We start from the raw sequence: 27,942 nt of genomic DNA on the forward strand, positions 1-27,942 counted from the left end.
AGGCAGTATTTCGCTTTTACCACAAAGTGGCAAAAATACCAACTGTGCCGACTTCCCCAGGGGGCAAGGAACTCAGCCATGAGTTTTCAGAGCCTCATGAACATCGTATTAGGTGATGTCCTGGGTAAACAAGTCTTGTGCTTCCTGGACGATCTGTTGATTTACTCATCCAGCCTGAAGGAGCATAAAGAAGTTCTATTGAAGGTTCAGGACAAGTTTAACAGGGCATGTCTGTCTTTGAAGTGGTCCAAGTGTGAATTCTTCCTAAAGTCAGTGGAATACCTGGGACATGTGGTCAACGAAGAGGGGATAAAACCCTCCAAGGGTAATGTTAATGCCATACTGGAAGCACAGCTCCCTTCCACAGTACGAAAAGTCAGGAGGTATATGGGTATGGTGAACTTTTATAGAAAATTTATCCCTGAATGCTCCAAGTTAATGGACCCCATCGTAAAACTAATGAAATAAGGGGAAAAATTTGCATGGGGGGAGGAGCAGCGTGAGGCCTATCATGCGTAGAATCAGGCTCTGACTAGATCACCAGTAATCTTGTACGCTAAGCTCGGTCAAACCTTTTTCCTAGCTGCTGATGCTTCTAAAGAGACACCATTGCGGCAGTACTGGAACAAGCAGAAGGAGATCACTTCAGACCCATTGCTTTCATAAGTAGAAGGCTATCTTTCCATCATCGAGAAGGAGGCTCTGGCACTCATATACAACCTCAGAAAGTTCCGATATATATTACTGGGCCAACATATCATACTCAGGTCAGACCACAAACCCTTATCCTTCATTTCATCCATGAAGGATAAGAACTGTGTGGTGGTCCTTGGAGATGCAAGAATTCAGGGTAGAAATTAATTACATTCCTGGGAGATCCAACATAGTGGCTGACTATCTGTCTAGATCTCTAGACCCCAGCCCACGTAAGGATTCCTGCAATGATGAGGAAAATATCAACCCTGTGCTATTGATCGGAAGAAAGAAGAAACCACTGCCCCTCCAACTTCAAAGTCGGGGGAAGTCTGAAATAATAGAAGCCCAGAAATCGGATCCGATGTGTGTGCGTGCGTGGGGGGGGTGCATGAAAGATTGACAAAAGGGGAAAGCCTCTCTCACAACCAAGTGTTCCGCAATACCATAAATATGGATGATGATGAACTTTTGTTGTCAAAACAAGACATCACAGGGAGGTTGAAAGAAATAATTCTGGTTCCTAAAGTCATGATTCCTTGGGTCTTGTTCTCATTTCATGATGCGGAGCTAGCCGGACATCAGGGTATCCACAGAACCTGGAAGAGGGTGACGGACAGATACCTATGGATGAGCTTTTATCTTATTCGGTTCCTGGACTCCATTTTTAAGAGTTTTGTCAGGGGATTTGTGAGAGAGCAGTGGGTCGACTACAGTGAGCAGTGTCGGACGAAGAGGGCTATTCTTGAGGACGCTTGAGGATTTCCAAGCGAAGCTGATCGTATTATGATGGTCTATGCAGAATCGAGCTTTCGAATAAAGTCCCATCGAAGAGAATGGAGAAAATTTCCTGTGGAGTGGTAGACAGCATGCCACAGTCCGGAAATGATTCAAAGAAAAGCGTAGTGCATCGCCAGGCTCAAAGAACGGCCGATAACTATACAGTAAGGTAATCCAGATCTACATGAGATGGTGGCATGAAATCTGAAAGGATCTGGTAATGTAAAGAATTTCATTCTATGTTAAAAATCGCTTAGAAGAATAAGAAATTTGTGTATACTGTAAACTAAGGACACTAATAGAGAACTTTCAAGTGAGAATTTGACTGAATTAGTTAAGACCATGTGGAACAAAGAAGAATTGTTGATAGGCAGTATTTTAATTGAGAATGGCTAGGCTTGACTAATGAAATTTAGAATTAAGATGGTTATTGATAGAGTATTAATGAAAGTGTTCAATGCGTGTACAGTGAATAACTTGTGAAAGGAATTATATCTTAGTAGTGTTATGCTTACACTTAATCTTATTTTTTCGTAATTGAAGGATTTAGCTTACTCAAATTCATTGTTGTGATTTAGTATGAACCTTAACTTAGATTGAGTTTTGTTCTATTGAGTATTTGAATTTTCTTAACTGTAAATGTTTTATGTTTTTCCAATAAACATATTTTGTACCTTATACCTGAGTTTATGCCTGATTACGAATTCAAACCACCACTTATGAAATCGAACCTTTTGGCGGGAAGGAATTAGATATTATTGCTTAAGTGAGATTCAGGTCACGACTGCTAACTGAATCTGCACAGCCTAGCGTAAGATTAATAATAGTGTGTATCCCTTTAGAATTTAGAATTATTTCTCTGAACAAGAGTCTCTTCTGTTATAGAATATTGGCTGGTGCAGCATAAAAATAAATTTTGCCAATATCCAAAAAGAAATAGTACTGAATTAATATTTTAAGCGCACAACAGTAGATTAGAAAGCAGGCTATTTAGAGGTAGAGCAAGGTATAATATAGAGAAAGCAACGACGTTACAAATGGATACAACAGAATATGAAAGCAAAATGCATACACTGCTCCAAGACCAGTCTACATATCAAATCATAGATCGAGATCCCACTAACTCACAAAAGAATAAGGTGTGCAAGTTACTGAACAAAGTCACTTCCTGGCCAAAAGAAATCGTCAAAAAACTCAAACCCTTGCACGTTAAAACACTCAGAATATATGTTGCTCCTAAAATACACAAACAAAGTACACCTTTGCATCCTATTGTAGATAGTATAAACAGTCCTACATATAAACTAGCTAAACATTTAGCCAAATTACTAACCACTTACACATACAATTCTACCTCTTTTGTTAAAAATTCTACCCACCTAAAAAGTATTTTAGAAAACCACACCTTAAATAGTTCAAACCTAATGGTGAGTTTTGATATCACCTCATTATTCACTAATGTACCACTGATTGAAACACTTAACTCACTAAATTCACAATTTCCCAAAGATATATTTCAGCTATTTAAATTCACAGTACAGGCAGGTTATTTTACATGGAAAGGGAAAATATACAAACATTTAGATGGGACAGCTATGGGTTCACCCCTTTCTTCCCTCTTAGCCAACTTCTACATAGAACATCTGGAAAAATTAGCTAACACAGCCACTCTCAAACCTAGTCTCTGGCTAGATACATAGTAGATTAGAAAGCGGGCTATTTAGAGGTAGAGCAAGGTATAATATAGAGAAAGCAACGACGTAACAAATGGATACAACAGAATATGAAAGCAAAATGCATACACTGCTCCAAGACCAGTCTACATATCAAATCATAGATCAAGATCCCACCAACTCACAAAAGAATAAGATGTGCAAGTTACTGAACAAAGTCACTTCCTGGCCAAAAGAAATCGTCAAAAAACTCAAACCCTTGCACGTTAAAACACTCAGAATATATGTTGCTCCTAAAATACACAAACAAGGTACACCTTTGCATCCTATTGTAGATAGTATAAACAGTCCTACATATAAACTAGCTAAACATTTAGCCAAATTACTAACCACTTACACATACAATTCTACCTCTTTTGTTAAAAATTCTACCCACTTAAAAAGTATTTTAGAAAACCACACCTTAAATAGTTCAAACCTAATGGTGAGTTTTGATATCACCTCATTATTCACTAATGTACCACTGATTGAAACACTTAACTTACTAAATTCACAATTTCCCAAAGATATATTTCAGCTATTTAAATTCACAGTACAGGCAGGTTATTTTACATGGAAAGGGAAAATATACAAACCATTAGATGGAACAGCTATAGGTTTGCCCCTTTCTTCCCCCTTAGCCAGCTTCTACATAGAACATCTGGAAAAATTAGCTAACACAACCACTCTCAAACCTAGTCTCTGGTAATGCTATGTTGATGATGTGTTTGCTATTTGGCCACATGACCCAGACACATTGAATACATTTTTAGTGCATCTAAATAGCCAGCACCCTAAAATCCACTTTACAATGGAACTAGAAGCCAATGACTGCCTGCCCTTCCTGGACACACTGCTCACATGTCTTCCAGAAGGTTCCTTATCATTTTCGGTTTATAGAAAACCAACACATACAGGGAGATACACAAACAATCACACCATCACCCTTCTCAATAATATGGTATCGTAAAAACACTAACCCATAGAGGTAGAGAAATCTGTTCCAATGACATTGCTCTCACTGCTGAACTTTCTCACCTACGTCACACCTTCTTAACCAATGGTTATAATCCCCTTAAGATAGATAGCATACTAAATGCTACCCAGAAATCCCCTCTATCTACCACAGAAGACTACAACAAAACTATCACCATCCCATACATTAAAGGCACACCTGAAATGATATCTAGGGTGCTCAACAAACACCAACTGCGCACCGTATTTAAACCTTATGTGAAATTAGCAACTCTCATCTGTTCACCTAAGGACAAATGCACTCCTTTATCTCATCCAGGAGTCTATGAAGTGCCCTGTTCTTTCCATCAAGCCTACTACAGGCAGACAGGAAGAACTGTGGACATCTGCCTCAGTGAACACAAAAAATATATCCGACACTTTCGCTATGGCAAGTCGGGTCTGGCAGACCATGCTTTGGATACCCCTGCACACAGGATCAATTGGAAATAAACAAAAGTAATGCACAGAAGCTTCTACAAGTCAGAGGTTGTTCCTAGAATCAACAGAAGCCTGTGTGGCTGTATAAATCTACCAAAGATTTGGGAGACAGTCATCCTAAGACCAAATTAATATTTATTACAAACTTTTTAAGATTATTATTTGGACTACTATTTCAAAACTTTGAAGGTTTTTTTTTTTTAGCCTAAATAGCACCCTATTAGGACTTTAGTCTTGTGTTGCACACTGCAATTACTTATACTAGCCCCACTGTTACACCGGATTGTGGTTGTCTTGCATTTGTAACAAACTTTGTGTTGTGTTCTCTGAAGATGCTGGATGTAATACCAGCAAAATATTAGCTTTTAATTAATAAATAGTTATTTTCTTATCCATCTGTGTTCATATCAATACTCTTAAATCTATTACAACATGTCTGACGAACACATAAGCCTATCCACGCATACCATCTATAATAACAATTATTAACACACAAAGAACAACATGTTTTGTAAATGCATAATATGCAATCATAACTTTAATTAAAAAAATCATTGAATTAAAAAATACTATTATCATATGTATGTAATTTTTAAATTTTTATCTAATTTCTATAATTTTATAATGTAAGTATTATATGTATTCAAGACAAAATAAAGTGGAAAAAAAAATGTAACACCTCCAGGGAGTCCAAAGACTCATCGAGGGAGCAGTGTGCCAACAGCATCAGACGATTCAGCCCATTCAACTACTAACTGTACTCAAACTTGCTTAACTTTTTGCATGAGCCATTAGTAGCAGAGGCTCTATCAATCGACCAACCTTTGCTTCGTGCTTTGAATGGTTTTCATCTCCAAACTAAAATTATCTTATTAAATTTCTTATCTGATTAAATAATTTAATCAGATATGTAATGGAGATTAATTTTTAATTTTTTTATAAATTTTGAATTAAATGATATTCTTTCTTTTAAACTTAATTTCTTATAAATTGCACTTTTTTTTTTTTTTGGTATTACTGTGTTTTCTCTGATGAAATAAAAATTGTCTCTAGTCTGTGAATCAGTAACAGTTGACAGTGTTTCTAAAGCACAATTACTACAAGGATGCACTTACATAAATGGGGCCCTGGAAATTCACATCCAAGGTGGCAGTAAGTATCTTTTGAAAAAATATGTTATGTTTTAGTTATTTTTAAAGTTGCATTCGTTTATTGTATGTTGTACTTATTTTATTTTTAAGTGTGTTTATTTTAATTTAATTTTTTATTTTTATTTTTGACTGTCATAATATCTAATATATTACTTGAGGGAATACCACCTTTATGATACTCAAATTATATGATATTATGATAGTGAACATATTATGATGTGCTTGATATTATGATTAATATTTAATGACTAGTTTCTTTAAACATCTTTCAGCTAGATTGGTCTGTTATTTGGAAATCTCTGATATGATCGGCTCTTATATTTTGGTCTTTTAAGGCACTTAACTGGACCAGCACACTTATATTTGGAATTCTTCTGAGCTATTCCACACCATTTTTGCTTTGAAAACACTTGCTTTGGTGATCTTCCATTCTTATTAAATGATTAACCATCTTAGATCAGCTCTGCTCACATGTTCTTAATATTCAAGAACATGATACTCGCATGTTCTTCAATATTAATAATGCAAAATTTTTTCTGATATTTTCACTTTTAATATGATTCGGCCATGGATGTTATCTCATTTACTAATCTTACTTTCCTCAGAATTATATAAACTGTAGCCTCTATTCTTTGATTGACTATTTTACTTCTAGCATGACTTTTGAATTCACATGTTCAAATTTCCTGGAACACTGTCATGCAGCTAGCATTATCTAGTGGTTAATTTTTCTTTTATATTTTTTTTTTAAATAATTAAAATAATTTATCTTAAGCAACCCCAAATCTGTTTGGGGTTGCTTAAGGATAAAAGCTAGATAACTGGGAGGAGACCTCCACATTGCTCTGTGGAGGAGGAGACCTTCTCCACACAGTGTTAGCACTTCTGATCCAGTGCGCAAGTTAGTATGTGCAGCACAAGAAGGTAAAAATTACTAAAGGAAAAAAAGCTAGCCAAATTATATTCTATATTGGCTTAAAACATTAAACCAACATACAGTGATGGTTAAACAATTAAAAAAAAAATGTTATGCCAAGTAGTGATTTTTAATCAGGGAAGAATGGCAAACATAAAAAGTCATCTTCCAAAACAAATTCAGACAATATCAGCATAATTCAAGATAGGAACCGTCATTGTAAGAAGCATCAGTAGAAAAGAATCAGAGAAGTACCATAAACAACTGACTGTTGTTAATGAAACAAAGAAGACAAGCTTGCCTACTGGGGGGGGGGGGTACCTAACAGGCAAGTTGAAAACAGCTGTGGAAAAGCTAAGTGCTATTTGGTTTGGTAATTGACGACATTGATTACAGAATCCAGTAGAGTCCAGTCTATTTTTGATAGCTTAGTGCAACTTCATGATTGCAGGGCTTTATGAGTTTGTTATTGATGTATTTTTTTTTACTTCATTTTGAAGTTTGAGTTGAATGAAACAAAATGGCAATACAAATAAGATCTGCTCTCACGTAGAATGATGATAAAGTGTAATTAAAGGTGTAGTTTATTTGAAAATCGTTCATTGTCATGAGTGCAGCATGCATGCAGAGTAGAATGTGGATGATGGATTTGCAGAGAGACAATAGGAGTTGAGAGAAGGTGTGGATTTGTAGAAAGTGAATATTTTGTTGGACTGTGAGTTCTCACTGAATGCAAAATAGACTGATGGAATGAAAGCTAGCATAATTGCAGGTGCCAAAGAATGAATGAATCACTGAAACAAAGTGAAAGAATATACAAATGAAGAAATGAATGCATATAAGACTATGGAAGCAGAGGAAAGAAATAATGAGGAAATGATCACAAACAAGATTGTGAAAGTGAAAGAAAGGAATGACACAATGAAAGATTGCAAATAGATAAAATGAAGGAAAGTAAACACAATGAGGTGATGAATAACTGAAGAATAGTAATGTATGGAGATTTCATTATTAAAGGTGTGATGAATAAGAGAGTTTACAAGGTCTGTTATCTTAGAAGGGAGAATGAGCAAGATAACTGATGAAACAACCAAGAGATTTAGTGGCAGTTATGCAAAAAAATGATTTCTTTGGACATAAGGAGAATGTGAGAAGTGGTTATAAATGGGATAGTAGTATATTGTGTGAGAGATGATGGCAGAACAGAGAGCATGATAAACAAGGAAAATTGAGGGGGGGTTGAGGTAGTTGGGGAAGAGATTATTATTATTAATAATATTACACCCTCCATGGAGTCGACAGACTCATCGTGGGAGGTTCATTCAACTGACATCATATTTATCATATAGAATCTTAAAGTCTTTAAATACTCCTTGCACTAATAACACATTCTGGTAATGCATTCCATTCACTGACAATTTTCACACCCTTCTTCACCACACTTTTACATAACTTCCAGGAATGACCTCTGGTTCTTCCCCTCTCTTCTTCTACTCTTATTATAATCCCCTCTGGATTAATCTGATAAAATCCTCTCACTAACTTAAACATCTCTATCATATCACCTCTCTTCCTCCTATCCACTAAACTCTGTAATCCACATCTCTTCACCCCCCTCTCCATAGCCTGCATTCCAAACTCTTGATATTGTCTTAGTCACTCGTATCAGGAGCCTCTCCGATGTTTCCACATCACATTGAAAACAAGGTGACCAGATCTGAGCACAATAGTCCAAGTGTGGTCTGACCAGTGCCTTATACAGTGGCACAACCACTTCCTTATCCTTTCATGTTAGAGTACTTCTTATCATAGCAGCACTATGATGTGCAACCTTTTCAACCCTAGCAATATGCCCTCTAAACTTCAGTCTACTGTCAACCATCATAACCAAATCTCTAATCTCATCCACGTCCTGCAGTACAGCACTATCGATATAGTGCACAGACTTATATTTCTGCACTCCAAAATGCAACACCCTGCACTTATTAATATTAAAACTACAACCCCACTCTTTTGTCCAAGTAAGAAGTCTATTCAAATCTTCCTGAAGGGATTCAGCTTCAGCAGTACTACTTATAATTCTTCCCAACTTTACATCATCAGCAAATAACTGTGAAGATCCCCAGTCAGTCCAAATGATATATCGTTTACAAACAAGTTAAACAGCAGGTGTCCAAGAACAGAACCCTGGGGCACGCCACTGGTTACCCTTCTTTTTTGAGACACAGCTCCATCATACACAACCTACTGGTATCATTCAGAGAGCCAATCTCTAATCCATCTAACCAATATACTGTCTATTCCCATCCTCTGCAGCTTGTACACCAACTTATCATGTAGTAATCTATCAAATGCTTTTGTGAAGTCTAAGAATATCACTTTATATGATTCTCCCTTATCTAATACACTCGTCGCCTTATCATAAAATGCAAGTAAATTACTGACTTGACATAAAAGGATACCATGTCCATCAACCCAATTCTGTATTCTATTCCTTATGAATCTCTCTAACACCTTGACCACAACTGCAGTTATGCAGACTGTCCTATAGTTGGAGACTTCTATCTTAGAACCGTGTTTGTGGAGTGGTGCTATTTTGCCCTCTTTCCACTCCTTAGGAACCTACCCACTGCAAGACTTTCATTTAATAACCAGGTCAAGGGCATAACCAACTGTAATGCACATTCCTTAAGCATACATGATGATATGTCATCCATTCCCACAGCCTTATTCACATCTAACCCAACCAATATCTGATACACCTCTGTTTCTTTCACTTCCAATTCTCCTAATACTTGCCTCTTTTCTGTACATTGTACCAGATAATTTATATCAGTATGATACATGCTGATAAAGTGCTCTTTCAATAATTCCACTATATCTTTTGCAGCTGTTAGTCTGCTGCCATGACTATCCACAAATGTTAGTCTGCCATAATTATTCTTCCTCTTGCTTGCCATGTAACGGAAAAATTCCCTCGAGTTCACCTTGGCCTGAGTAGCCAATCTATTCTCATACTGCACCTTTTCTTTCTTTACCATACTTGTCACTTTTGTAGCTTGCACCTTACACTGCGCTTCATGGATCTGATTACCACCCACTGTCTTGTACCTCCTCCATAACATTTTATTTTTCAGCACAGCTTGCTTGATTTTGCTGTTCATCCATTTCACTTCCACTCTATTTATTCACTTAACCCTCAGTATGCAATCACATTGATTTTGTGAGATACTGCCTTATGAGTTTCCATGCATTTTCAACATCTTTTTCACTCAGCTCGTCTACCCAACGTACTGATGCTAACTTACTACAGAGCTTCCTATAATCACTTTCTTTATACTTCCATGTGCATCCATTTTTGGCAGTGACCTTTTCTTGTTTCATCACTTCCCAAAAAAGTACTTCATGATCACTCTCACCAACCTGCTGCAGTGTGAGCACTTCATTAACAACTACATCTTGTGAAGTTATCACCAGATCCAATAAAGCCTCCAGTTACTTCAATCACATGCTGCTCAAGATACTTATCTCTCAGAAATTCCACAAACATGCTCTCCCTGTTCCCATACACTATCTCCTCTTTCCAATCTATATTCCTGTAATTAAATAAAAAAGTCCTGATAGGAGTCAGGATCACCTTTTACATGCAATTTGCCTAAACATTTCACAATCAGTATTCTCTACATTCCCTGGCCTATAACAGCATCCTATCAGATATACTAACCTGTTTATTTCAACTTCGCACCACACAGATTCAAAATCTGTGCATGCACCATCAACTTTCACACTTTGTGGACACAATTCCTCTGCAGTCATATTAAAAAGAGTTGAAAGTGGACATTACTGTCAGAGTCCTTGGTTTATCTGTCTTGTATGTGATTGCTCATGATTTACTCTTATTTAATCTTTTTTCTGATTTAATCTGATTAAATCAGATTTAATCTTTTAACTTCATTTATTTCAGAATCCAGGGAATGATTGACATGAGACCAAATTAAAAAAAAAAAAAATATATATATATATATATATATATATATATATATATTTAATGAATCTAAATAAAACTATATACATGGTAAATATAATTACATTAATGCTACAACACTATTTAGATCCAAGGCCTTCTAAATTAAAACTATACTTTTAAAGATCTCCTTTATCTTTATAGACTAAATTCATTCTCTCACCAACTCATTTTATTACTGGTTTGTTTTGCATGTACTTAATCAGTCTACTTGGACTAAACAATTTGTTTTTTACAACAAATTACTACAAACAGTTATTATTATTATTCTTATAATATGGTATCTCATTGGAGTCTGGAGACTCATTGTAGGAAACCCAAAATAACTATTATACACACAAAATCTATCTTACCTCTCCTAAACTCGCAACTAATTCTGGCAAATCTATTCTACTCATTCACCACCCAGCATGCAAAAATAGGATCTGCACACCCCTACTAACCACACTCTTATACAACTTCCACAGATGGCACATAGTTCTCTGATTATTGTCATATATTGAAAAATTTCCTCTACATCAATTTTATAAATCCCCTTTAATGCCTTAAAAAATTTCTATTATGTCCCTCTTTCTGCCTATCAACTAGACTTTGTAACCCACAAAACTTCAACCCATCCTTATAGGGTGCATTCTACAGACATATCACTAGCTTAGTTACCCATCTCAGAATCTTCTCTACCACCTGCTTGTCCCCAAGAAATCCAGGTGACCAAATCTGTACATACTAATCAAGACGAAGCCAAATCATAGGCTTACAAAGAAGGATAATAACGTTTCCATCTTTAATTGTTAGCATGTTTCTCAACTTCCAAGTAATGCTTTGATCTGGTTTACCAACTTTTGCAATATGCCATCTAAACTTCAACTCTCTGTCCACCATTATCCCAAGTCCCTGGTCTCATCAGTTTCGTGCAATCTAGTACCATCAATATGATCCACTGGATGTGCATAATTCGAAGTGCATAACCCTTACATTTTGCAATATTAAATTGACAATCATTATCTTTTGCCCACAATGCCAGTTTATTTAAATCATGCAGAATATCTACACAGTGCTGTAGCTAGAGCTTTTGTCACCCAGGGTGGTTCCTGAGTTTGCCGCCCCTCTCGATACATATCGAAAATACACAAAAAGTCAAAACGACATATAGAGAAATAAAAATTAAAACACTATATTTTATTTTTGAAGTAAAACTTTAATTCCAACATTCTAAAATGTTATTTTTCTTGCTTTTCCGTTAGCAAAATCGTCGATGACATTGTCGAAGTCTATTTCATCACTCAGTTGCTGTTCTATGTAAAGTATGGCAAGATTTCTTAAATGCAAAGTGCCGCCAGGGGGCATCGCCCCTTCCACCCCCTCTAACTATGCCCCTGTATCTACATCACCTTTATCAACTATTGCTCTTCCCAGTTTTGCATCATCAGCAAATAACTGAAGAACTGCAGTCTCTTAAATCTTTCCCCATATCATTGATATACAAATTAAAGAGCAGTGGCCATAGTACATGTACCCCTGAGGTACTCCATTAGTCACCCTCATTCTCCTAGATTCTACTCCACCATACACTACTCTCTGGTGCCTGTCTATCAGGCCCCCTCCCCCAACTATGCTATTAGCTTTATATCCATTCCCATTTGCTCCAACTTTTGTAATAGTTTCCATGTGGTATTCTTCAAATGCCTTTGCAAAGTCCAGAAGTATCATGGTGTATCCAATTCTGCTGTCACTTTATTATAAAATCTAAATAAATTATCATAACCAACTGTAATGCACATTCCTTAAGCATACATGATGATATGTCATCCATTCCCACAGCCTTATTCACATTTAACCCAACCAATATCTGATACACCTCTCTTTCTTTCACTTCCAATTCTCCTAATACTTGCCTCTTTTCTGTACATTGTACCAGATAATTTATATCAGTATGATATATGCTGATAAAGTGCTCTTTCAATAATTTCACTATATCCTTTGCAGCTGTTAGTCTGCTGCCATGACTATCCACAAATGTTAGTCTGCCATAATTATTCTTCCTCTTGCTTGCCATGTAACGGAAAAATTCCCTCGAGTTCACCTTGGCCTGACTAGCCAATCTCCTCTCATACTGCATATTTTCTTTCTTTACCATACTTGTCACTTTTGTAGCTTGCACCTTACACTACGCTTCATGGATCTGATTACCACCAACTGTCTTGTACCTCCTCCATAACATTTTATTTTCCAGCACAGCTTGCTTGATTTCGCTGTTCATCCATTTCACTTCCACTCTATTTACTCGCTTAATCATCGGTATGTAATCACACATTGCTTTTGTGAGATACTGTCTTATGAGTTTCCATGCATTTTCAACATCTTTTTCGTTCAGCTCATCTACCCCACGTACTGATGCTAACTGACTACAGAACTTTTTATAATCACCTGCTTTATACTTCCCCATGTATCCATTTTTGGCAATGACCTTTTCTTGTTTCATCACTTCCCAAACATATACTTCATGATCACTCTCACCAACGGGCTGCAGTGTGAGCACTTCATTAACAACTACATCTTGTGAAGTTATCACCAAATAGAAAACATTAAAGCCTCTAGTTCTATTATCTCTCAGAAATTCCACAAACTCGCTCTCCTTGTTCCCATACACTATCTCCTCCTTCTAGTCTATATTCCTGTCCTGTAATTAAAGTCTCCCATGAGGATCACCTTCTTTTTACATGCCCACCTAATTTGCTTAAACATTTTGCAATCAGTATTCTCTGCATTCCAGGGCCTATAGAAGCATCCTATCAGATAAACTAATCTGTTGATTTCAACTTTGTACCACACAGATTCAAAATCTGTGCATGCACTATCAACTTCCACACTTTGCAGACACAATACCTTGCCATCGTTAACAGCACTCCCCCTCATCCTTCTGGAAAATTATGTATCCTTCCATTTCTCTACCTGACATCACATCCTCCTCAGACAAACAAATTTCACTTATTCCAATTATCTTTGGGCATACCGACTCAATCAGTGCAACAAATTCAGCTCTCTTGTTTTGAATGCTCCTTATATTTGTGTATAAACATAGCAGTCGCTGTGTGTTTGAAGCCATCTTATCAGCACCATTATTCTCTATTCTAGCTGCGATACTACACTTCTCTAGTCTGATCGCTCCTGTTTCCCTGATCCTGACTGTGATTTCCATTCCTATCTGTCTCATCCTCACCTTTATGCATTCTATCACCTTGTGCTGCTGCAACCACATCTTCAATCTCATATTCGTATTCCTCCTGCTGTACTATCTGTTGATTTGTGCTATCCTGTTTCAGTGTCTACCTATGAAATTAACTTCTCGACTCTGTGCCTTCTTAGAAAATAATAGCCTTTCTAAATGTCCAACACCAAACTCATTAAAATCTAATCCATCAACTTTAAATCATTCCAACTTCCCTTCAAATTTACTCCACAGATTTACAAATTGAACCTCCCCCCCCCCTTTGCCTCACACAACTCAGCCATCTTACTATTCATTATCTCTGCTCTCCTTCTCATTTCACTGTTATTATATCTGGGCAACATGCCTACAACTTTCCCAACTATACTATTCTTCTTTACCTGCTATGACAACTTCCTCAAGTTTCTATCACATTCTTCTTCTTCCCAACTAAGTGATTTTTTCACATCACTACCACTAATTTTGATGCCCGGTATTTCCTTTTCTGCAAAGCATCAGTTATTTGCTTTAGTGTCCCACCAGGAAAGCATGTTTTGTGCACTTTATTAGTAATCACCTCTAACGATCGAGTCCCCATACACTGATATAAGACTATCCTTTGATTCTTTCTTTATAACATTAACTCCCTCCTTCTCCCTATCATCAGCCAATCTCTCCTTTAGCTGTTTAATATCCTTTTCCAGATATTTCATATCACATTTCATTTCATTAACTCCTGCTGAAGCTCCTCTACTACAGTCTCGAGGTTTGCTCCCATTTCTAATCGCTCTAATCTATTCAGACACTTTTCACATACTTTAACGCTTTCCTTCTTCTTGTTTATCCAAGCAGTCCAGAGATCTTTCACATTTTTGGGGCTCTCATATAACAGTTTTCGCAGTGCATCCACTGTGAAAAATCCAAGGCAAAGCCAGACTTTCATATAGAAGCCTTCCGTGGCACAGACATATGTTTCTTTATGGATGCCATCTTTAGAGGCTGAAGTAGTACAACAAACAAGTAGCAAAATACAATATAAATAACAAAAAAATTTCAACACCACCACCACCACTGAATGACACTTGTATCCAAACTGAAAAAAATGCAGCATAATTTGTGACAAAAAGCCACACTATACACTAATTAAACACACTTTTTTTTTTCATCACCGCTCAAAACTACTGCTATGATCCCTTTCGCCCTATCCCCATAGATATATTGTGAAGTGGTGATTGATCATGAGCGGGTGTGAGGAAATCACAAACAAAAGATGGCATAGCATGATTGCTTAGAGATCTAAACTGCTATTTTTTTTATGAATGCCAAGAAGCATTCATAAAAAAGGGAAAGGGAAATAAGGGAAAGGACATTATTTTACTGATTGAGTTATTCACCCCAAAGTTGTTGGAATAAGGGAAATTTAGTTGGATGAGAATGGTATCCTAATGGAAAATAGAAATGGGTGTGATGTTTTTGATGAGGGTAGAAATTTTTTTGTTAGTGATGATATTGAGAGAATTATGTACACATTAAGTGGAAATGCAATAGGGAAATAGTTGCAATAGTTTAGCAGCAGTATGGTGGCATGGAGGTCGACAAGAAGATATATATTTAGTTATGGTTAGATGTTGCTATAGGCAAGGAAATGTGAAGTGTGGTGATGAAGAAATGTATAAGCAACTTGGATTAGTGACCAAGGAAGGGTAATCATTATGAATGAATTTAATTATGGTAATATAGATTGGAATAAAGAGATAGCATTTCAGAATAAGAAAAATGCATTTCTTGAATTCTTGAGAGAGAAATATATTAGGCAGTATTGTAAATGAGGGAATGCAAGGATCAAGATTCTTAGATCTGATCATTTCATCAGAATGGGATTGTGAGGGTTGTTGCATTTTGCTCCAGCTGGTGAGTGATTATGACATAATCATCTGGGAGGTGGCTAGCTTTATGAAGACTTCTCTGAGAAAAGTATACATGTTGAACTACAAGGCTGGTGATTATGAAAACTTAGGAAGCAGATTGAAGCTAAAGCATGGAATGACGAGCTAAGTGTGAAAGAAATTAATGCTGCTTGGGCAAAGCCCAAAAGATATTTAACAGCATTAATGTGTGTGAATGTATTCAGAAGGTCAAAAGGCTATAAAATGTATACGTCAAATAGATGAATGTAGGGATTAAGCATGAAATCTGGAAGAAGAAGGCACTATGAAAGTATGAGATGAATAATGAGAATAATAATCAGTTGCATGAAGAATATAAACAGCAGGCCTAAAAAAGTTACTCACTTGGTAAGGACTGCAAAACACACTGTGAACTGAAATTAGCAAATCAGGGCAAGAAAAAATCCTATAGTATATATATATATGTGTGTGTGTGTGTGTGTGTGTGTGTGTGTGTGGCTAGTAGAGGGAAGAATGATTATGGCAAAATGATGTTAAGATGAAAATGGCAATGGTAGACTGGTAAATGCTGAAGAGGACATAGTTGAGATAGTCAGTGTGCAATTCATCAGGATGTTTCCTCATCAATATGAATTCAGAGAAGCCCAAGTGTAGATGAAATGGGAGATGATAGCATACTGGTGAGTGAGTAAGAGGTATATGATGAGTTTAGTAAGATTGATATCAATAAAACAAGAGGATTGATGATGTCACCACATGTCTTATGGGAATGTTCCAGAGAGTTAGAATAAGCCTTGGCTTATCAGTTTAACAAGAGTCAATATGAATAATCAATATAAGGTCTTGATCAGACTTCATATGGATTACCATACACAGATTTGGTTATCTGGTTTCCATGGTGATGAGTGTATATATATTAGAGAAGATTCACTAAAGCAATTATCTGGTTTTTGGAATGGGGATTATAAAGATAGATTTAGGGAAAAGCAATTTGCAGAGCCTCATAAATAGGAAGAAGAGAGTGAATATAACTGAGTCATATATGTATGGTAAGGGGTTGTTACCAGTTTAATATGCAAGAATTTTTTAATAGAATGGGAGTGGAGGAAAACAAAGGTCATCTCTGGAAAGTGTATTAGAAAGGTGTGAACAAGGGAGTAAGAAGCAGGTTCATTGTATGGGGGTGATTGGTAAGTAGAATGCATAACGAATAGTTTAAAGTACAGTGTGATGAGCTTTCTATATGGAGGTTTGTGTTAATAATAATCATAATAATAATATTGTTATTAAAACAGGTGAAATTCTTCTTAAGAGATATAAAGATAGCAAAAATGTGATGCAAGATTTGAAAGCAGAGTAAGTGAAGATAAGTCAAAAGTGAAGAGTGAAGAAGATGGAATGAAGGAACGATAGCCATATTAACGAGGTGATGAATGACTTGCTAGTGGTGTTGTTATTATTATTATTATTATTATCATCTCGGGCAACTCCAAGGAGTCGACAGACTCATCGAGGGAGGCCCTAACATCATATCAAGAGCAACTATTCAACATTCACACAGTATCTATCATACCTCGCCTTGAACTCATTCGCGGTCATAGCACCCACAACAGACTCTGGCAGCTTATTCCACTCATTCACCACTCTCCAAGTAAAAAACCTAGTTCTAACACCCCTGCTAACCACACTCTTGCTCTGCCTCTGATTTTTTATTGCACTACCCAACTTTGCATCATCAGCAAACAACTGAATATCTCCCTTCAAGCCATTTCCTATATCATTTATGTATAAATTAAACAATAAGAATAATTAAATTTTTCTGAACAGTCATTCTATGGCTTTTGTTCAAAGGTGAATTGTAGTGAGCTAGGAGATATGCTATACATTGAAAAGTAATGGTTGTTGGTCATCAGTTAGCCAGTGGAATTCCAGGTGGTGAAAAATTTGGCATGAGAGAAGGTCATCAAAAGCACAGTACTATAGTATGATAGTTAGTGGATTACCCTTTGTGGAAAGAATAGACTAAATATAATCTTGCCCCCGTGCTTCAAGATAAATGTCTAATGAGAAGAAAACACCGAAAAGGCATAATATAAGGTGAATGTTAATTCTGAACCATAAGTTTTAAGACCACAACTGGACAGATACCATCAGGACCAGAAGATTGTCGATATCAAAGCAATTCGGATTCTTCTGATTTCTTTCAGATTAAAGATTAGAGAAGGCATATAGTAAGATGTTTTTAGTGCTGTGAGAGGTAATTTGCCACATCAGGGAGGCCCTAACATCATATCAAGAGCAACTATTCAACATTCACACAGTATCTATCATACCTCGCCTTGAACTCATTCGCGGTCATAGCACCCACAACAGACTCTGGCAGCTTATTCCACTCATTCACCACTCTCCAAGTAAAAAACCTAGTTCTAACACCCCTGCTAACCACACTCTTGCTCTGCCTCTGATTTTTTATTGCACTACCCAACTTTGCATCATCAGCAAACAACTGAATATCTCCCTTCAAGCCATTTCCTATATCATTTATGTATAAATTAAACAATAAGAATAATTAAATTTTTCTGAACAATCATTCTATGGCTTTTGTTCAAAGGTGAATTGTAGTGAGCTAGGAGATATGCTATACATTGAAAAGTAATGGTTGTTGGTCATCAGTTAGCCAGTGGAATTCCAGGTGGTGAAAAATTTGGCATGAGAGAAGGTCATCAAAAGCACAGTACTATAGTATGATAGTTAGTGGATTACCCTTTGTGGAAAGAATAGACTAAATATAATCTTGCCCCCGTGCTTCAAGATAAATGTCTAATGAGAAGAAAACACCGAAAAGGCATAATATAAGGTGAATGTTAATTCTGAACCATAAGTTTTAAGACCACAACTGGACAGATACCATCAGGACCAGAAGATTGTCGATATCAAAGCAATTCGGATTCTTCTGATTTCTTTCAGATTAAAGATTAGAGAAGGCATATAGTAAGATGTTTTTAGTGCTGTGAGAGGTAATTTGCCACATCCATCTAAGAAGAGTATTCAAGGAGAAGAATGATTGCAGTTCTTCTTAGCCTGCTGTTTATATTCATTATATAGCTTATTGTTATCTCCCACTCTATGTTGCATTTCTAATTTAATTTTTTCTTTCAATCTCAACATAATGTATTTTATCCCTGTATTATTTATCCTATTAAATGTTAAATTCGTTCAGATGTCGATATTATTATTATTACACCATCCATATAGTTGACAGACTAATCATGGGAGGTTCATTCAACTGACAACATAATTATCATATAGAATCTTATATTACTAAATATAATTTTCAAATAGCCTTCATTCGATACTGATCACTTTCTGTGAGTTTCTTATTATATGTTACAGGTCCAAGTTATCTTCTGAGTTTCTCATAAGCTGCACTTATTTCCATATTATATAACTATGTTTCACTTAAATCTTCACATGGCTGACCATCATCCAGGTTAATGAAAGTAAATACTCCATGATGTACTTTATTTCAGTCATCTTTGATGCTGTGATTACTGTATATTTTCTGTTAACACCCTGTTACACATAGATAAGCTGGGCAATGAGTTGCTAAACAAAAGCTATGGGAAGACTGGGAAGAATATATACAATGATGTCCAAAACCTTAGGACAAATTACATTTTTGCCAGTATATGAAAAAATTTTCATGACTACAGCCAAACGAGGACATAAATAGTAAATTATATTACACAAAATTATGTTATAAATTTTGGATAAATTAAATTGTAATATGTTTTTTGCAAAAGTTTCAAATTTCCTAAGGACACAGATTCTTGTGGGAATGGGTGCTTGGGGGAAGGGGGACGACATCAGGTAATACTGAGTCCAGTGGAGTCTGGAGAGGATAATGATAGGTATAGAAACTGTGACATTTTTCTGCTTTATGCTAATGTCAGGAGTATCTGGAATAAAGGAGATGAATTGGTAGTGTTGATAGCATCAGCCTGGTCAAAGATTATTGGAATCTCTGAGATTTTTTTCTTTTCTTTTTTTTCCTGTATAATGTATTAATAATAATAATACATCATTTATTCATTTAACGATGAGTTATATATATTTACAATTTTGATTTTTTTTTAGTATATTTAAGCACTGTAACTACAGCACTTAAATGTGATATATGGATTTGGATTTATTTTCCCTTTTTTTTCATTGATCTTGGATGAAATGTAATTTCTCATCTTTCATCCTCAAAGCTTATTTGTTAAGCTTATCTGAGGATGACACCAGTTAGTTATTATTTATTGATTTGTTTGCTGTGTTGGGAGGTAGACTGTTGTGTAATAGGTTTGATTTCTACTGCAGCCGTTGATTGAGAAATTCACACACACACACACACACAAGGATAACTTGGAATGTCTTGATGCATCGCTGAACTGGAAGCCTGAATGCACCCTAAATACCATAAGTTTGTATGGTATTTAGGGTGCGTGTTTCTTGTTCATAGTATGTCCTTAGCACTCTTTTTAGGCTTTTGTAGTTTGTAAGGTTCTGTATTCAAAAGGTAATTTGTTTATCATGTCTGGGATGTAGAAATTTTATGTGGCCTTTCCGTAGTGATTATTGTATTTATATGTGATATAATTAGTTGTCTGAGGTCTTGTTATACGGTATGTATTTCTGACTGTCCTGTAGTTGGCATCAAAATAATGTTTTAGCAAAGCTGCATAGTGACATAAGTGTTTTGCTGTCAGTATTTTTCTTTTCTGACATTGCAGTGTATATAAAGTTGATATTGTCTCTTTGTTCCCAAAAGATCAGTTTTATCATTTTGTACTGTATCGACATTAATCTATTTAGTTTGTAGGGTGCACAGAAAGCATATGTTGTTATAGCGTATCTTAGTATATTTTGGCATAATGCTTTGTATATTAGTGTTTTTAGGCATGTGGGAACTGTCTTTTAACCTATAGAGTTTGCCAGTTATTCGAAGTTTGTTGTGTAGATGGTTTATGTGGCTATTCCAGTTCATATTTGCATCGAAGTAAATTCCAAGGTATCGTATTGTTTCAACCTGAGTGATTGTAGTGGTTTTACTGTTCTATGTTATTTTTTATGTTGGAGAGTGGATGTTTGATGGTTATATATTTGTTATCAACTGGTCGAGTCATTGGATTTCTGAATATCATTAATTTTGTCTTATCTGAGTTTAGGTGTATGGAGTTTTTGGTGAGCAAGTCTATGAGCAGATTTATGTCATGTTGCATATTTGTTTGGGCTATGCTTGCATTGTTATGGATGGATATTATAGCTGTATTGTCTGATTATTGGAAGATCTTACCATTGAGAGGTAGCTGATTAATATCGTGCGTATAAATGTTGAATAGGGTTGGAGACAGTACAGCTTCCTGGCACTCAACAGGTTACTGGTAGCTCTACTTCGGTTTGACCTGATACGTGCGATATGCTTTCTATTTTGAAGGTAGTTTGTAAACCACCTGTGCAGAGACCCATCTATTTCAACATGCCTCAGCTTTTTTAATAAGGTTTGATGTGTGAGTGTATTAAATGCTTTAGTTAGATCAATAAAGACTACCATGGTAATTTTGTTTTTGTCTAAGGTGATATTAATTAATTCTGTAAAGTCTTCTAAGAGATATGTTGTTCCCTTATTTTTCTGAAAACCGTATTGTGTTTTGGGGATAATATTAAAGTTCTCTGTATATGCTGTGAGTTTCTTTAGTACGATCCACTCCATAATATGATGGATAATTGGTAATGTTGCTATGGGTCTGTAATTGCTGATTAAATTTCTTTTTCCATGTTTGTGTATGGGTGTTATTATGGTGGTCTTTAGCATACTTGATATCTGTACTGTTTTAAATATTTTATTTAGTAATTTTAGTAGGATAGGGCCTAAGCTAGTTGCATGTTGCTTGATATCCTCAGGTCTTATACTACCATCAATTCCTTGGCCTTTGTTTGGTTTGATTTGATGTATTACAGAGAGAACTTCTGCTTCTTTTGTGGTTGGGAACCATAATGTCTGTTTTGATTGTGGTCCAGGTGGACGATCATGTTTTGTGATTGGGGGAATATTTCTGTGCAGTTCTTGGGAGTCTGCAAAGTATTGGTTAAAGTTATTTACTAGTTGTTGGATAGGTTTTGCATCTTTCATGAAACTGTGTTTTATGGTTTCAGAGGCAGTGGTGTTGGGAGCACAATCTAGCATCTCGTTGATCAGATGTGCTGGTTTGTTTCATGTTGTTTTGTGCAGAGGTTAATTTGTCCCTGTAGTAGTTTCTTTTTGCATTTCTTATTTGTATTGTAAGTCAATTCCTTGTTATCTTATATTCAGTTTTTAAAGCTGCATTATTTGGATATCGCTTTAATTCTTTCGACAGAGCGTCCTTTCTGTGTATTTCTAGGATTAAGTTTTGTGTTATCCAAGGATTTTGGGTTGTTCTTGAATGAATTTTGACTTTCTTTGCAGCTTTCTTATATATTTCCTCCAGTGTGAGTTTAATGTTGTTGTATAAGATATCTGCTGAATCTGATGCCATGTGTTCCCAGTTGGTTTTTCTTATTTCATGGTTGACTATTTCTTCGTCTATTATTGTTCTGTATTGCTTTTCATCTGTGGGGCATTGCATGGATATTGTCTTAGTGTGCAGGTTTAGAGTGGTTAAGTAATGATCTGCTACTTTGCACTTTATGACTGATGCAGTGCAACTGTTTGGTGGTGCTTGGATGTTTATATGATCTAGGCAGGAAGCAGTGATAGTATTTCCAAATATTTCTTCTCTAGTACATGATGTTATTGTTGGTATTAGGTTATACATGGAAAGCGTGTCTAGGTATTGTATAGTGTTGTTCTGGTTTTCGTTTGCAATATTTATGTTTATGTCGCTGATTATTATTAGGTATTTGGTTGAGCATATTTCTTCACATGAAAGCCAGCAATTGAGTTCGTGCAAGAATTTTATCATGCTTAAGTTTGGTGGCCTATAAATAGCATGTAGTATTATGGGATGCTGTCTATTGGTGGTATTAGTGATTTCGATGCAAATTTTTTCAGCATGCTCAAACTGATAGATAGTTTCTTTTGCTATTAATTTATGTTTGATAAATATTAATATTCCACTCCCTCTTTTTGTTTGGCAGCATGATCTATGTTGTTGGAAGCCTGGAATTTGGAAAGCAATCGCTTCGTCGTTAGTTATGGATACTTCTGTTAGGACCAATATATCAACAACACCGGTGTAATTCCTCAGATAAGCCTGTAACAATAATCAATGTTTTTGGATGCTTCTGATGTTAACATGCAAGATGGAGAGTCCTCTCGCTTGTGCTGTGTGTTGTTTCCATGCATCAAGCAAGTCAAGAGTAAAATTACTGATGTATTGAAAGTTTATTTTTCACTTGGTTAGAGTATAATAAATTTAGTTTAATCCTTTATCCAAGTGTGAGCAAACAAAGTTTGCGCCTGAAAGTATCTTCAGGAGGGTTAAGGTGGTACAACACCAGGGCAACTCGTTGCAAAGGTGGAGCAAGATACCAACACTTCTATCTCAGTATCTCCTACAATGCAAAACACATCTCCTTGCGGATATGTCTAATGTTATGCATTAAGGGAAGGGCCACTACCCAGACTAGTTTCGACCTTTATTGAGGTCTCTTCAGTAGGAACCAGGCCCAAGTGGAGATATCAGGCAGAAGCATTAGCAGGTCATTTCTACCTATAGGAATTGCCAGTTGGTGTGCCACCCTTTTTTAATAATTTACTCTGGATTTAGAGAAAGATATTAAAAGTTTATTTTTCACTTGGTTAGAGTATAATAAATTTAGTTTAATCCTTTATCCAAGTGTGAGCAAACAAAGTTTGCGCCTGAAAGTATCTTCAGGACTGGGTTAAGGTGGTACAACACCAGGGCAACTCGTTGCAAAGGTGGAGCAAGTTACCAACACTCCTATCTCAGTATCTCCTATAATGGATAACATCTCCTTGCGGATATGTCTAATGTTATGCATTAAGGGAAGGGTGTGTTTTGCATTATAGGAGACACTGAGATAGGAGTGTTGGTAGCTTGCTCCACCTTTGCAACGAGTTGCCCGGGTGTTGTACCACTTTAACCCAGTCCTGAAGATACTTTCAGGCGCAAACTTTGTTTGCTCACACTTGGATAAAGGATTAAACTAAATTTATTATAAATTACTGATGTAATTACATCTATCTGATGGTTCACATTCATTTTTGTTGTGTTGAGGTCTTCTTTTTGAACTAATTTGGAGTCTTTTCTTTCACTCTGGCAGCCTATCTATGTCTTCTGAGCTTTTTATTTGTATCGACTTTGAAGTTTGTGACTTTCTCAAGAATATCTTGCCATCTTTGATCCACAAAAATTGATAATTTTTTTCTGTTTTTACTTTTTTGCTTGGTACAACAGATTCTGATTGAATGGTGTTAAATACTCAGATAGAAAGATTGGTGTATTGTCTTGCGATGTGTTTAAGACCTTGGCAACTGGTTTTTTCAGTCTGCTGGTTTTATGAGATTGTCTCTTGTGGACTTGCTTGTCAGACGAACTATGACTGGTGCGAGTCATGGTAAGCCTTATTTTTTGTTCTTCCTGGGAATCCGATTTATGGTCTGAATATCATTATGCTGTAGAGGGGGGGGGGGATGTCAATTGCATGGCCTAACTTTAAAACTGCGTCTCTGAGATTTTCTGTGGATGCAATTTCTGGAAGACCTTTTATGGCAAGATCTTCTTTATGTTGTTGTTGATTTAAAAATTCGTATTGTAGTTTTAGGGAATTAAGTTCTTGACGGAGTTCGGATGTGTCTTTCATTAATTTGTGTTGCCTATCAGTTAGTATGTTAATGTTGATTTTAATGTATTTTACCATTTGTAAGACTTCTTTGACTGTTGAATTATTATATTTAACAAACTCTTCATATTCGCTAATTTTTTTTGTTATATGTTCGTTCTGTTTATCAAAGAGTTTTTGGACAAGATCTACTGAGCTGGCTTTTATATTCTCTAAACCTTTTTCTAGTAATAAATTTATGGAATTCAAATTACAAGACTCACCTGTATTTTTTTGTCTGTTCAGTGCATCGTCCGATTCTGCCTCCGGTGTAATCGGTTGCGCCGTGGGTGGTGGCATTTCCTTGTTATTTCTGCAGTACAGGCACTTCCATTCCTCTTGTTTGACATTGGATTTGTATTGCCATGTTGTTTCTGAAATTCCGGAACATGTAAAGTGAAGATTCCTAAGGCATTTCCTACAGGTTATATGACTTCCGCTGGATGATAAATCCTTCAGGCACTTATTGAACTTCATGACTTACCTTTCTTCCCTTGAGCAACTGTAAAGATGGCGACGTCCTTTATTCTATGCTTGTTAGTGACCACAGTGAATTCTGTTCAATTTTCAGCAAACTCAAAATTTGGATTCCACTTGGCCGATATCGGTGAATTATATATCACTGTCTTCAGCGTCACAAGTAGAATTACTTTACGACACTTTTAAATTAAAAACAGGAGTTAGAACCACTTTAAAACTATCAAAAACGGGAGCAGCAATACCACTATGCAACCGTTGCCACTACTACTAATAATAGTTATGAAATTGCTAATAGGAAGCTAGTAATCTCTCTTATTCCTGATATTACTGGAATTTGTAAACAATCAATAACTTGTTTTGGAATCTACAATAAATCCACCACGGTTATAGACCCCCAACTTCTACCACTTCTCAGCTGTGACTTTTTCTATATCCTATTACAGTCTATCTTACTTTCCTCAGCCTTAACTGAACTTCATGAATTCCAGGCTAAATTTTTCTGTAGCCCATGCATTGATGTACATTCCTAGTACTACCAGTTACCACACTGCCTGCTCTGAATTAATTTTGACCTCCACCCCGTGCCCCATGCACTTCTGCTATTTTCCTGATTAGATTGCATGCTGTTTTCCCTCGTAGCCTTATTTCTTGCACTTCTCACTGTTTTTGTACTTTCACACAGCTTCTTCTTCGGTCTCACTTTTCTTGTTTACATATTCTTTGCTCTTCCTTCTCTTTCATCATTATTCCTAATACCAAATATTGTTCTTTCTTATTATTTCTAATACTAAATATTCTTCTTCCTAATAGGATGAAAGAGCCCCCCCCCCCCCCCCATCAAGGGCCTTTTGTGATAAGCAATTAACAGGAAACTAACACCAACATTATTACTGTGGTTTTCACAGTTCTTAATTACCTCTCATTATACACTGAGATATCCAACTAGAGAAAAAAAACTAAGTATTCGGGCACTTCTATTTAACACATTTCCATATATAAAGCTATTCAAACTTATTCCTGTGCTTATTTTGAAATATACACCTGATACATTTGCTTTCCAGCTAACATAATCAAGGAACTAGAAGAAAATTTAAATACCATCCAAGAAATTCGTGGTTATCTCAAGATTGCTCGTTCCTTTCCATTAGTATCTTTGAATTTTCTTAAAGATTTAAGAGTCATCCATGGAGAGCAGTTAGATAAACAAAAGTAAGTATTTCAAAAAAAAAATTATTATATTTTTTTACACTAAAAAAAGAAAAACCATGCAGTATGCAAGATAAAGTGAACACTTTAATGGAAATAAAAAAAAAATCTGAAAGTTAATAATGTATACCTGATAAACTTAATGCCCAACAAAAAATTAACAAACATGAATTTCATAATTTTTTATTTGACATTAAATAATGTATTGTACATTTACAGTTAATATGAATTTTTAATTTATAGTTAATTCATATTTAACATGAGAAACAAGAAATTAAGCTGTAATGGATTCTGTGCCACATGGGTTATCATATTTTGTCCAAATTAATAGATCAGTGACTGTTTGTTTGTTGTGAATTCCATGAGCTGGAAAAGTCAGGACTTGCAGTACTTGCCATCTCCATCAAACATTGAGTCCTTTTGAAAGAACACTTGACCTGTTGGTTAGAGAGTAAGTGCAGTAACCACTTGGTCGACCATACCAGTGAATTTATAGATTATATTTAAATATTATGCTGGTTTGCTCATTTTGCATATTCCTAGAACTAGCTTTTATGTAATTATGTCTCATTAAATCTGGTAACTTTTTAAAATTTTCATTGATGTAGTAGCAGCTACTGCCATAATGCACCAGAAGAAGCCAAAAATTCAACATATTTCTAGTTTCAGTCTGTAAGGAAACATATCTTACTGTCTACTGCCTGTCATCTGTTCATTCAAAGTTATGACATTCATCATTTTGTACTGCTAACCACCATCAAGACCTCCATTTTTTTTAAAATAAAAATAAAAATAGGGACTAGTTCACATATCTGTTAGCACTGGTATTCAAATAACTAGACTCTTTTGTTTTGCATGGAAGTGCTAATAGATATGTGAACTAGTACAGAAAAATTTTATATGAGGGTTAATTATGCTGAAATATTCCGTGGAAAAGCTTATATGTTGACTATTTGTTACTGTACTTTTGGAGCAACTTATAGCGTAAACTGAATGTTATTATTATTATTATTATTATTATTCAGACCTCCATGAAGACAAGAGACTCATCACTGGAGGTTCTTCCTAGGAAACACAAAGTCTATCATACCACTTCTTGCACTCATTGACCGTTCTTGCTCTCACCACTCTATCAGGCAGTGCATCCCACGGTTCTACTCTCCACACAAAGAAACCACTCCTCACCCTCTTGCTCACAGCTTACTTTCATACTTTCCTGGGATGGCTCCTTGTCATTGCTTTTTCCTGCTGCTCCACCAAGTGAAAGAACTCCCCAGTGTCCACCCTGTAACTGCCTCTCAACAGTTTAAAAGTCTTGATCATATCACCTCTGTAAAATATATGTTTTAGTTTATCTTATTCAATCTCTTATTTAAATCTTATTAAATCTTTGTCTGCTGTGCCTTTGTAAAATTATTTATTTAATTTAAATCTTATTAATTCTTGTCAGTCTGCGCCATTGTAAAAACTGCGTTTATTATATTATTCAAAACTTATTCTTAACTTTAACCTATAGCTCTTTAACTTTAATATTAACAGTCG

At 35.9% G+C, this 27,942-nt stretch overlaps 1 protein-coding gene across 1 annotated transcript in view; it reads left to right on the plus strand.

Moving 5' to 3' along the window:
- Positions 1-27,942, plus strand: part of LOC150099822 (insulin-like peptide receptor) — a 538,418-nt gene that overhangs the window by 177,201 nt on the left and 333,275 nt on the right. The window contains 2 exon segments of the mRNA XM_090403498.1: positions 5,694-5,792; positions 26,256-26,403. Coding sequence (XP_090259624.1) covers positions 5,694-5,792; positions 26,256-26,403 — 247 coding nt within the window.

The sequence above is a fragment of the Typopeltis vanoorti genome, chromosome 14, assembly GCF_054136105.1.
Source record: "Typopeltis vanoorti isolate ZY-2024b chromosome 14, IOZ_Tvanoo_1.0, whole genome shotgun sequence".
In the NCBI taxonomy this organism is placed as follows: Eukaryota; Metazoa; Arthropoda; class Arachnida; order Uropygi; family Thelyphonidae; genus Typopeltis; species Typopeltis vanoorti.